This window comes from Phyllostomus hastatus, unplaced genomic scaffold, assembly GCF_019186645.2.
Source record: "Phyllostomus hastatus isolate PE091 unplaced genomic scaffold, TTU_PhHast_1.1 phas_contig_551, whole genome shotgun sequence".
Lineage (NCBI taxonomy): Eukaryota > Metazoa > Chordata > Mammalia > Chiroptera > Phyllostomidae > Phyllostomus > Phyllostomus hastatus.
This window is the reverse complement of record NW_025333909.1, coordinates 6,942,738-6,954,622: the sequence shown is the minus strand read 5'-3', so window position 1 is coordinate 6,954,622 and position 11,885 is coordinate 6,942,738. Positions and strand designations below refer to the sequence as shown.

Below are 11,885 nucleotides of genomic sequence, written 5' to 3'. Positions count from 1 at the left end.
AAAAACACTGTGGTACATTTACACAATGGAATGCACTGTGTCCTTTAAAAAGAAGGTCCGACAGCATTAATGGACCTGGAGAGCATTATATTAACTGAAATAAGCTAGTTAGTGAAAGAGAAATACCATATGATCTCACTTATATGTGGAATCTAATGAACAGAATAAACAAAGGAACAAAATTTTTAAAAAAGACGCATAGATACATGGAACAGACTGACAGGTGTCAGGAGGTAGGTGGAAGGGGAATCTGGAAGCCAGAAAGTGAGGAGGTTAGCCAAAGAACATATATGTATGACTCATGGACCAGGACAGTGGTGTGGTAATGGCCTGAGGGAGGGTGGAGACAGGGACTGGGTAGAAGTGGGGAAAGAGGGGAAGAATGGGGACAACTGTAATTCCATAAATAATAAAAATAAAGGAAAAAATTACTAACAAGTTTAGATCTTATGTTGATTTTATCATAAAATGATGATAATAATAGAGCAAGAAGAAACTTTGAAGGTGATGGATAGGTTCATGGCATAGACTGAGGTGATGGTTTTATGGGTGTATACTTATCTCCAAATTTATAAAGTTGTACACATTAATTATGTATAGCTTTATGTATGTCAAAAAATTTTCAGTAACCGTTTGAGAAAGCTGTGTGGTATCCAAGTGGAGCTTAGAAGAGACATTTCAGCTGGAAGATAATTTGGAATCAAATAAGGACAGGTATTACTTGAGTTCAGAAAAGTAAGCTAGAGGTCACATAGCAAATTGGGTCTCAAATCCAGGGTCACCCTTGAGAAACAATAAATGAGAGTTCACTAATCGCTTTGTGACTTCCTCTCCTGCTAGTCCCTCTCCACCTTTGAGAAACCTGTCCCAGCAGACAGCAGGGCAGGGGGGCAGGTGATGACTGGGAGGCACTGTCCAATCACAGCTGGCGCAGCCATGGCATTATGACACGGAGCCTGGTTGCCGGGTTACTGCTGGAGGCAGAGACTTCTCTCAGATCAGAGCAGCCTCTGCCAGATTCAGATGGTGCCTGTGAGGCTGAAAAACAGACAGACCTCAGAGGGGGCCTAAGAAAAGGTATGGATGAATAAATTGGGGTCAAGTGGAAGTGCCTCAACATTTGTACTCAACTAAAACATTTAAAAATGTGGTCAAATGAACAGAAAGATGAGGGGGATCCAAATACATTGGAGATACCCGCAAATACTCAAGAGGAGTTAATTCAGATCATCGAGACGTCTCTGCACAATATAGTTACACAAGTAAATACTCTAAGTAAACGTGCTGTAGATATGATTGACGAAATGTTCGAGGAGACTGACAGACTCTCTTTCCAAGTTACAGTTTTAGAAGAACAGGTAATCCGGAAGACAAATACTGTTACCTACAAAGATCAAAATGGAGGATTGCCCTTGAGAGTTACAGAATCAGAGACATTTCAAAGTACAACTATTCAAACACAGCAAGTATACTCTTCCAAGCAAGTGCCTGTTAAAATGTGTGAAAGGCACGATACTCATGGACTGACATTACCTATGAATAGGTCGTCTCCTTTTGTCCCAGATGATACAGGAGGTTTGGAAGTGTCTCCTGATGCTTCATACTGCTTTGAACTTCATAAAGAAAAGACTGCCCGTGAGAGTGAAGAAGCAAAGGGGGCAAGGCGCAAGCAAAAGCAGCCCAAAGATCATCGCAATAAGCCAGCAAGTGTGCCTCAGACTCAACGGATGGGAGACATTTCGGTGCACCATGTCCCAGCTGCTTGCAGTGCGGCCTCTCGTTCACATGCAGATCAGCCAGATGAAAGTTGCTCATTTTCCAGTTTCCCACTGTGTGAAATCAATAAGGTTGTAACCAGAGCTGTAGAAACAGTGATATCCAGCTCTCACTATCTGCCGATGCATGAATCCAGAGAAGTGAAAAATCCACCTACATACGTTAGATACGGGACTGGAAAGGGAGAAGAATTGAAACCCCAACCTCAAACTCGCCTTAAAACAAAGGTGTTTGTGAGCCCTACAGCTCCAGCCTCAGCACCGGCATTGCCAGCTGACTGGTTAGCTGCATTAAGAGCTCCGAAGGTGGAAACTCCTTCCTCAAGCATACATGTGCCAACTCAACTTCCGTCGCCTGCTTTGCGAACCGCAGCAGCAACATCTCTTGCTGCTTGCCGCCCAGGTGCTCCTGATAGAGCTGTTCCAATTATCCCACCTAAAGGGGCCTTCTCCACTCCAGCAACAGAACCTTTCCCGTACTATGAACTGACAACACATGATCTACTCGCACAAGCCGAATATCAGGGCTTGCCTCCACCTCTCTCTTCTTCTGCAGTCACCTCACGTAGTGTTCAAACAGAGGTCACAGTTTCACATCTCAGTGGCCGTGCTTCTGTTGTACAATCAGCAACAGCTTCAGTTACAAAATTATCAAAGTCTTCAATTCCTTCATCGCCAAGATCTTCACTTTCACCATCACTGAGCTATCGTATTCCACCACCAAGATTTCCAGTTACACTATTGCCAAGATCATCAAATCCACAAAATTCAAGTCCACTCTCACCAACCTCTTCACGTCCACAAACATCAAGAGCTCAGATTCCATCACCAAGGAATTCACTTTCCCCGTCCACAAGAAGTTCAGACACCACGCGGTCAAGACGCTCAGGGACACAGTCATCCGCTGTGACCTTCAAGCCATCAAAACCTTCAGCTGCTCAGTCACAAAGGCCTTCAACGGCGCAATCGACGAGGCATTTGATGCCACCCCAACAAAACTCTGCAAGGGCGCAGTCAGCAAAATCTTCCACCGGACAGTCTTCAATTCCTTTCGTTCAATCACCTTCTCGCACGTTAAGCTCACCAGGGCGATCAGTGACCCCACCTGCACGAGCTCCAATGACTGCTACCTTCCAGCAGTCTCCACCAGATCTATCACTAATCGCTAGAGTCAAGAATGCGGTGATGGCAGCAGTAAGAAAAAGTGTTCTGCTCCACAACAGTGAAGATCAGTAAATGCCAAAAGCCAAAACTGAAATTCCTAAAAGTGAAGCAAATTATACTGATTTATCATGGAACTGTGGGGGTATAACTTTGGTCAATCAGTGAGACTAGATGGAGAAAATGAGCAAATAAATAAATCCAACTAAATTGAAACTAACTCTACTGTCTTACTTTCCACTAGTTAAGTCATTAATCATGATTTGCATTTTCTTTAGAATAATCCATTATCATCTTTGTCCAAGAAAACTATTACCACTTTCTTCACAGTAAATATTTTAAAGTTTTCTTAAATGGCATCATTTATTCAACAGAACAAAAATGTCAGTTCTTAAAGTAGTTTTAAAAATATTTTTAAGAAGACTAATATTGAAATTCTGGAGTTATCAAGGGTCTTTATTTCTGGTACTGTTTAATACAGGTATCCAAAACGATTGCTTCAATTACATGAGTGTATGCAGATACTATGTATGACATGTACTCGTCTATACCTCAAGAGAAAAAAATCACACCTTTCATTTTCTGTTAAACAGCATTACTGTCTGGAGAGATTGGGCTATCTCTAGGAATTTAAAGTTTTCTAAATGAAATATTCAGAGTTAATAACTTTTATTAAGTACTGTTAAAATATAGTAAGTTTTAATACATTATTTTTAAAAGTAAAAGGAAGACATAGGATTGAGTGAGCCACCTAAGTTAAGAATATAAAGAAGGGATTCAAGACCTGAGCTCTGAGTAACTGTGCGATTCTAAAATATGAGAGGTGGGGGATCCCCAGACGAAAGTGAAGGTAGATGTTCAGAAATATAGCAGGGGAACCAGGAAACTGGGTGCCAGAGATGGATCACAAAAGTGCAAGGGTGAATATTTCAAGGAGGGAACTGTATCTAATCTTGCACAGAATTCAAGTTGAATCAGAAATACTGGTTTTAGCAGCACGGAGATCTGTTGACTTCGAACAGAACAGTCTCAGTGGGGAGTCAAGAGGAGGCCGCAATACATTTGGGATGGTTTGAGTTAATGCACCAGGAGGAAGTGGACAGACACCTTTTCCACCAGGCTGGCTCATGAACAGATGAACAGAAGATGGTGCCTGGATGGGCAAAGAGTTCCTGGGGAAGATGGGAGTGCGGAAGGCTTTTGTGTGCTACAAAAGATGAGAGGTTAATTAGGAAGTTATTAAATTAGTATACAAAATCAATTGCTTTCATATATGTGTGTATTTATATACACACACAATACACAAAATCAGATAGAATATATAATGAAAGTGAAGATCCTATTTACAACAGAAAATTAAATTAAATACATAAACATAAACTTAACAAGAAAAGTCCAACACCTGTATGAAGAAAAATATAAAACACTCTTAAAAGCACAAAAGTAGAGGAAATTAAATGGAAATATATAGTAAGTTCTTGGATATACAAAATTAACATAATTTTAATTACCTTTAAATCATTAATTTAATGTAATCTCAATTAAAAAATGCCAGTTTTCTTCCCTGAAGGTAGATATGGTCATTACAAAGTTCATGTAAAAGACTAAACAATCAAACATAGCTAGAAAATCCCTGAGACAAAAAGCAAGAAAATCTGTCTATACCAGATTTTAACGCTAACTTTAAAGCTCCTATGATTAAAACAATGTAGTATCAAAACACGAATAAACAGACAGATTAACAAAGTAGAGTAGCAAATACAATAAAATATGCAAATTTAGTATATGATTTTTAAAAATTGCTTTAGCTTGGTTATTCCAAGTGATACTGAGATAAGAGTTGTTCCTTTTTTATGTGATCCCAAGAAATACCAAGAAGGTCATGGGGAAATAAAACATGGAAAGGAAAGACAACCAATAAAGGTTGTGTTATCAAGCAAATTACCTCTGTGGGTAACTATAGCTAATTTCTGCTGGGTATTCTGGGAAGAACATGTTCTTCAGTGTTATCCTTCCTGAAGCTTATTTTGTCAGCAACTTTTGTTAGTTGTTGATTGCAGACCATTTTCTGAGGAATGTTAATTCTCAGGTACTTCCAGCATGCAGTGTGTGGGCCGAATAGGTACTAATGGCCAGAGAAAACCTGCAGGTAAAGTAAAGCAATTGATGATAATTGGAACTCCTGCTGGCATGCACTGAAGTGGTAACAGCAAGAGGATATAGACAGGGCACCAACAGCTTCTGCCTCAGATAAAGCTCGTCAGTAGGAAAAGATGGGCTTTATAATGAGTGGCATAACGGTAACTGGAAAGTCATATTGAGTAAAGGAAACATTGCATCTATTCCTCAAGCTATAGAATAGGGCAGACTGTATAAGAATCAGAGACTTAAGTGTAAAAAATTAATCCGTTCATGTACTAGAAGAAAATACAGTATTACAATCTGAGAATGGGGGAATCTTTGTTAACTACTACTTAAGATCCAGAGGCAATAAGGACAATGATAGATGAATTTTATTATATATTTAGCACAATTAAAAAACTCCATAAACAAAGAAAAAAGACAAATGACAAAATTTGAAAAAAAATTCATAACATATCACCAAAAAAGGGTTAACATTTATATATATATATATATATATATATATGCTTTTTATATGCTTTTAAAAGTGGAGAAGAAAAGACCAATCATCTTTAAATATAGACTAGAGAAATGAATAGTCAGTTCACACAAAAAGAAATGCAAACAGCTTTTAATTTTATCATTCCCAGTAACTGAGAATTGCAATTTTCAACATTGAAGAAAACAGATACAAATGTAAGATCAAAGAGGTTAATTTAAACCTGTGGTCTGGGATTTGAATTTTAAGTATCAGTATGAACTCATGAAATATTTAATCTTTAAGATAAATTCCTAGCTCTGTCCACTAAAAATACCTAGAAATAACGACCAACTCAGGAACAAAGAGCACTCCTAGTACCCAGATTGTGGTCTTGAAAAAAACATTGTCTGTAAAATGAAGCAGTGTTACTTGCAGAAATTCAAGGTTTGGGGCAGGAAATGTACAAGATGATCCTGGAACATCTTGTCAAACCAGAAATAAGGAAGCTATTTTTAGATTTCTGGGGGCTGTGTTAAAAAAAAAAAAAAACTCAGGAGTCTACTTGAACAGACTCCCACAGGTCATAGAGGGATAATTTGATCACCCATAAGGATGATAATTGTCATGGATTGAAACACATTAATCAATTGGATAATACTGAAAGGTCTTAAAAAATTGTCACCACAGGAAGCTGCTTGTAAAAAAATTATTTTGAAAGTTGGTAAATAAAAAGAAAGAATCAATATTTTTCTGTGTCTCCTAAATAAAATGCATCTCAGGGTAACCAAATAGATGGGGTGAAGTTTCCTTCTATAGAAGTATTCCAGATAATAAATAAAGAAGATATGTTATAATTTTGCAACTCTAATTAATGGATCTAGAGATTTAATATTTCAACAGCTGCTAACATCTCAAAAAGAGATAGCCAGATGTATAACATATGCCCCTAGTGGAAAAATGCCACACAACCTATGAAGTATTCCTGCTCCACTTCCCACCAAATTAAACTTGAATCTGATCAAAACTTTAGGTCCAACTATCTACTTACTAGAAATACAGAAGGCTGAGGAACATATTTAATGATACCTCTGGGATGCCATCATCCAAATCCAGACCTTAGGAAATTCTATGATACAAATGATCTAGTTTCTTTATCTAAATAAATTGCAAGAGAAAATAAAATATAGCAGAATGCTACCATTTAAAGAGACAAGGGCTAGTCTTTTTCATGAAAACAGCACCAAAAATGAAGGAAATCCTCCCAAAGCTGAAGGCAAAGCAAAGGCTTTGAAGGCAAGAGAAGCAGTGCTGAAAGGCATCCACAGCCACAAGAAAGAAGACCTGCACACCCACCTGCTGACGCTGAACACACTGTGGCTCCAAAAACAGCCTAAGTATTCTCAGACCAGCGCCCCCAGGAGAAACAAACTTGACCACTACACCATCGTCAAGTTCCCCCTGACTATGGAGTCAGCCACCAAGAGGACAGAAGACAACAACCCACCTGTGTTCATGGTGGAGGTCAAGGCCAAGGAGCACCAGATCAAACAGGCTGGGAAGAAGCTCTGTCACACTGATGTGGCCAAGTCCACACCCTGACCAGTCCTGAAGGAGGGAAGAAGGCCAGTGCTCCACTGGCTGCAGACTAGGATGCTTTGGATGCTCCAGCAAAACTGGGATCATCTAAACTGAATCCAGCTGGCTAATTCTAAATAAAAAAATTTTACAGTATAAAAAGTTTTTTTTTAAATAGAAGAGACAAGACATATATCAAGCAATCCCAGTGTGTGGACCTTGTTTAGATCAAACAAAGAGCTGTTAAAAGTATATTATAATATCTATAAGATAATTAGAAATTTGACACTGGATATTTCATAATTTTAAGAAATATATTATTAGGTGTAACAATGGTAGTTTGGTATGTTAAATTTAGTTCTTATCCTTTACAGAGAAATAATAAAGTATTTCTTTATGGGTGATAAATTATTCTGAGAGTTGCTTTAAAATAATCAGGTGTGGGTATGAAGGTGGGGGATAAATGAAACGTGAAGTCAGCTACTCTTTTACCAGCTATTTTAACTTAATTTCCTCTTTACCTTTCTTCTAAGGCTACTGTGATCAAAAGCTAATCTAGGATCAATTCAACTATTTTCTTTCTTAGGTCCACCCCAGAGAGCAGTTAGACAAAGTCAAACAATCATGTTTTTTGTTTTTCAAACAAAAAAAAGCGTTTCTTGTGACCCCTAAAATGAAACAATCTTTTTATATTTTCTATTCAGCACTCTTACTTATTCTCCACAGTGCTTTTCTAATAATTTACAGTCATCTTTCATCAGTTCATTCAGTTCTTATTGCTCTGGATATTGGGTTAGCAGTCTATGAACTCATTTACTTGTTGGATTGCTGCCTTTATCATTATGTAGTGTCCTTTATTGTCTCTTACTACAGTCTTTGTTTTAAAGTCTATTTTGTCTGTTATAAGTGCTGCTACCCAATATTTTTCCCCTTACATTTGCATAAAATATTGTTCCATCTTTTTATTTTGAGTCTGTGTGTATCTTTCATTCTCAGGTGGGTTTCTTGTAGACAGCATATATATGGGTCTTATTTTCTTATTTGCTACCTTATCTTTTGACTGAAGATTTTAAGCTACTTATATTTAAAGTAATTATTGATAGATATATACTTATTGTCTCTTTATTGCCATTGTATCTTTTTAACAATGTCTCTCTGGCTTTTTTTCCTTCTTTTTCTTTTTCTTAAAGCAGGCCCTTCAACATTTCTTGTAATAGTCAATTGATGGTAACAACGTTTTCTTGTCTGGAATGTTATTTCTCCAATGCATTTTCTATAAAGATTCTAATAGCACTTTTATTGTCACTGGAGGACATTTTTTTCATTGCTTTTAGAGAGAGAGGAAGGGAGAGAAACATTGATGCAATAGAGAAGCATCCATTGCTTGCCTCTCATACCTTCCCAGACCCAGGATTGATCCTGCAACATAGGTATGTGCCATGACTGGGAATAGAACCCACAACTTTTTGGTTATGGGACACTGCTCTAACCAAGTGAGCAACATCAGCCAGGGCTCCGATGACATTTTTTAAGGAAGTAAACAAAACAATCCCAAAATGCATATGGAACTACAATAGATCCCAAATTGCCAAAAAAATCATGAGAAAAAAATCAACAAATTGAGAAACACCACACTTCCTGATTTCAGGCTATATTATTTAGCTATAACAATTAAATCTGTAGGGTACTGGCATTAAAACCTACAAATAGATCAATGGGAAAAAGTTGAAAGCCCAGACACATCCCAAGAGTATACAGTCAAATAAAATTTGACAGTGTATCCAAAAATATGCAATGTAGAAAAGATGGTCTCTTCAATAAATGACACTGGAAAAATAAAAATTTTGCATTTAAAAGAATCCCTGTTACACCATTCAGAAGGATTAAAGACTTAAATATAAGAACCGAAACAGTAAAACTCCTAGGGGAAAAAAAAAAAACAGGAAAAAAATCTCCTCGACATGGGTCTTGGCAATGATTTTTGGATATGACACCTAAGCCTCAAGCAACAAAGTAAGAAATTAAACAAATGGTACTACATTAAACTAAAGTGCTTTTACACAGCAAAAGAAACAACTGAAAAAGAGAAAAGACAACCTATGAAAGAAGAAAAATATTTGTGAGCCATATATTCGATAAGGGATAAAAAAACAAAATATGTAAAGAACAAATATGATTCCAAGGTGGCTGCAGAACAGGTGGAAGCTATACTCCCCTATTTAGAATGCCAAATGGATTTACAGCTAAATTATAAAGCAATAAACTTGAAAAACCAACTGAAGGCTAGATTAGTTGGGATGCTATAATCAAGGATTTACAGAAGTGTCATAGAGACTGGGAAGAAGAGTGAAGATGTAGAAAGGACTGGCCCCTGCACCCACGTGTGGTGGCTGAGAAGCCTGAGGGACATTTCAGCTGCAAAACTCTCTCCCCACAGGAGCATGGAACTTCAATCCCTTGCAGGAATCCCCAACCCAGAGCAACTGAGGTGGGAAGAGGAACCCGCACAGCATCTGGTAGTAAAAATCAGTGGGGTTCAGTCCACCCAGGAGAGAAGGGAGTCTGCTAGCGACTCAGACGTCACCTTCCCAGGGTCGTGCACTCTTATAGTTACAGCACCAGCCTGGGGAGTGTACTGCCCTGTCTCCTAACTACAGATGACACTACCCTACCAAGTTTGAGTCCTGCAGAGAGGCCTGCTGGCTGGTCCCAAAAGGGACCTTGGGGGAACTCTTTTTCAGAAGCTCTTGGCAAAGACTCAGACAATGACTGAACTGTGTGGCTTCAGACAGGAGACCATTCTTTTCTACCGGGAGAGCCCAGCGCCCCGCCCCTCACCTGCCAAATCACTTGGAGTGCTCTTCCTCTCCCTGTGGCCCTGCCATGTTGAGTTCGGCCCCGAGGGGGCAGTGGATTGCTGTGTAGAGCTGGGACATTTACAGCACGTAGCCCAGGTGGCTTGTCCAGGAATTAAGCGGGCAAGGTTGGAATGTGTGGCTACATCATAGGGAGGCCACTTTTATCTTCTGTGCAAGCTCAGCCCACGTGATTCCTCCAATGGAAGTCTTATTTGATCTTTCTTTGGAGTAGCCTGGGGCTCGGCCCTGCTGAGCTCATCCCAAAGGCATATCTGGAAACTGCGGGCAGGTGGAACATTGTGGGCATGTCAGAAGCTTTTGCCCAGGAAAGGGAAGAAGTGCCTGCCCCGCTCCTACAAGACTTGCCAGCAGAAGATTGGATCTGCCCTCCCAAGTAACAATGGCCCTGACCTGCTGAGCTCTGCTTTGCCAGGGGAAGGGAGCTCTGCTGGGAGTTGGGACATTCGAAATGTGTCTCCCTTGGAGGCTATTGCCTAGGACAGGAACAAAGCGATTGGCCCCCTCCCGCACATTCACCTTGTACCTCCCCCAATGGGAGACTCATTTGATCTGTCATCCAAGCCCTGACGGCTCTCCCCAGGTGAGCTTGCTCTTTCAGAGAGGACAGCTGTCTGCACATAACCTGAATCTGTGGTGTGCTCCTCCTGGGGGAGCTAGACTTGGAAACTCTGGCAGAGAATGAATGGGATGGCTCTGGAACAGAGGCCACTTTCCCCTCATTGAATGCCCAGCACTCAAGTAGGAGACCCACTAGCCCTATCACCCAACCCCAATTACCACATTCTACCTAGCTTGTGACCTATGGGTCTCTTGGTAATGGCCAGTATAGGCCTACTCTACAATCTTTCTTTAGAAGGCTCTGGAGAGAGACTAAGCAACCTAAGGGGATGGCAGAGTAGCTGAGAGGTGGAGGCAGACCTCAGGGACCCTTGGACCTTCATAGATTTATCTAAGTTCTAAGCTGGAGGAAAACAACCCTTGTACAAAGCTTGGTCCCTACCATGCACACCCAGCCACAGTAGAGGCAGGTACAAACAGTAATGCATGGTAGCCCAAAGCCAGACAGTTAGCATCTGACATTGTCCTGCACTGGAACCTCATCCAACTGGACTCAATAAAACAAAACAAATGGTGGGCTTCAGACCACACCATAGCTCCATCCAACTAACCACACAATTGGCACACCCCAAGGGAGATTCTGCAACTACCAGAACGTACTGGAAACAACTTTGCTTGGTATGGTGGCGGGGGTGGGGAGGATGGGAGCCACTCCACAATGGCTCAAACACTATGATCAAGGTATATCATTATAGTCAGTCAGCCTGAGGATTAACTCCACCCATGAACGGGCCAACAGCATTAAGACTTACCTACAACAGAAGGGTGCACATAACCCACACAAGAGACATCCTTTGTGCACCTACCTCAGGTGATCTGGAAGATTGCACCAATAAGCACCACAGGAAACCTACAATATAAAACCATTATGGCAAGTTTGGAAGTCATAGCAGATCTACCTAATACACACACATACATAATAAATAAAATGGGGACAAAAAGAAGATACCCCAAATGAAAGAACGAAAGAAATCCCTAGAAGAATAATTATCTTATTTAATAATCATAATAACTATGAAATAGGTACTATTTTGCCATTGACATCTTATTGCTTACAATGTTAAGATGCTGAGATGTTTAGAGTTTCAGCAGTATGCCCCATGTCACTTACTTAGTGTGTGGCAAAAATATCCACCATTATATAGTTATACAAAGAATAAGAGTAAAGAAAAATCAAAACAGGAATTGAAGAATCAGGTTCCTAATAATGTAATAAATCATTAGTTCTTGAGGCAGACTCATACATTTTCTTTTGATACACAGCCTTGTGTGAGT

At 39.8% G+C, this 11,885-nt stretch overlaps 2 protein-coding genes across 2 annotated transcripts; both read left to right on the top strand.

Annotated features, from left to right (window-relative positions):
* The first annotated feature begins 1,145 nt into the window (after positions 1-1,145).
* LOC123824272 (wiskott-Aldrich syndrome protein family member 1-like) lies at positions 1,146-3,011 on the top strand. The gene has a single exon (XM_045847387.1). The coding sequence runs from the start codon at positions 1,146-1,148 to the stop codon at positions 3,009-3,011; it is 1,866 nt and encodes a 621-aa protein (XP_045703343.1).
* A 3,718-nt stretch (positions 3,012-6,729) lies between these two features.
* On the top strand, positions 6,730-7,137 carry LOC123824270 (60S ribosomal protein L23a-like). The gene has a single exon (XM_045847386.1). It carries the CDS (start codon positions 6,730-6,732, stop codon positions 7,135-7,137), a length of 408 nt encoding a protein of 135 aa, XP_045703342.1.
* Positions 7,138-11,885: the final 4,748 nt, after the last annotated feature.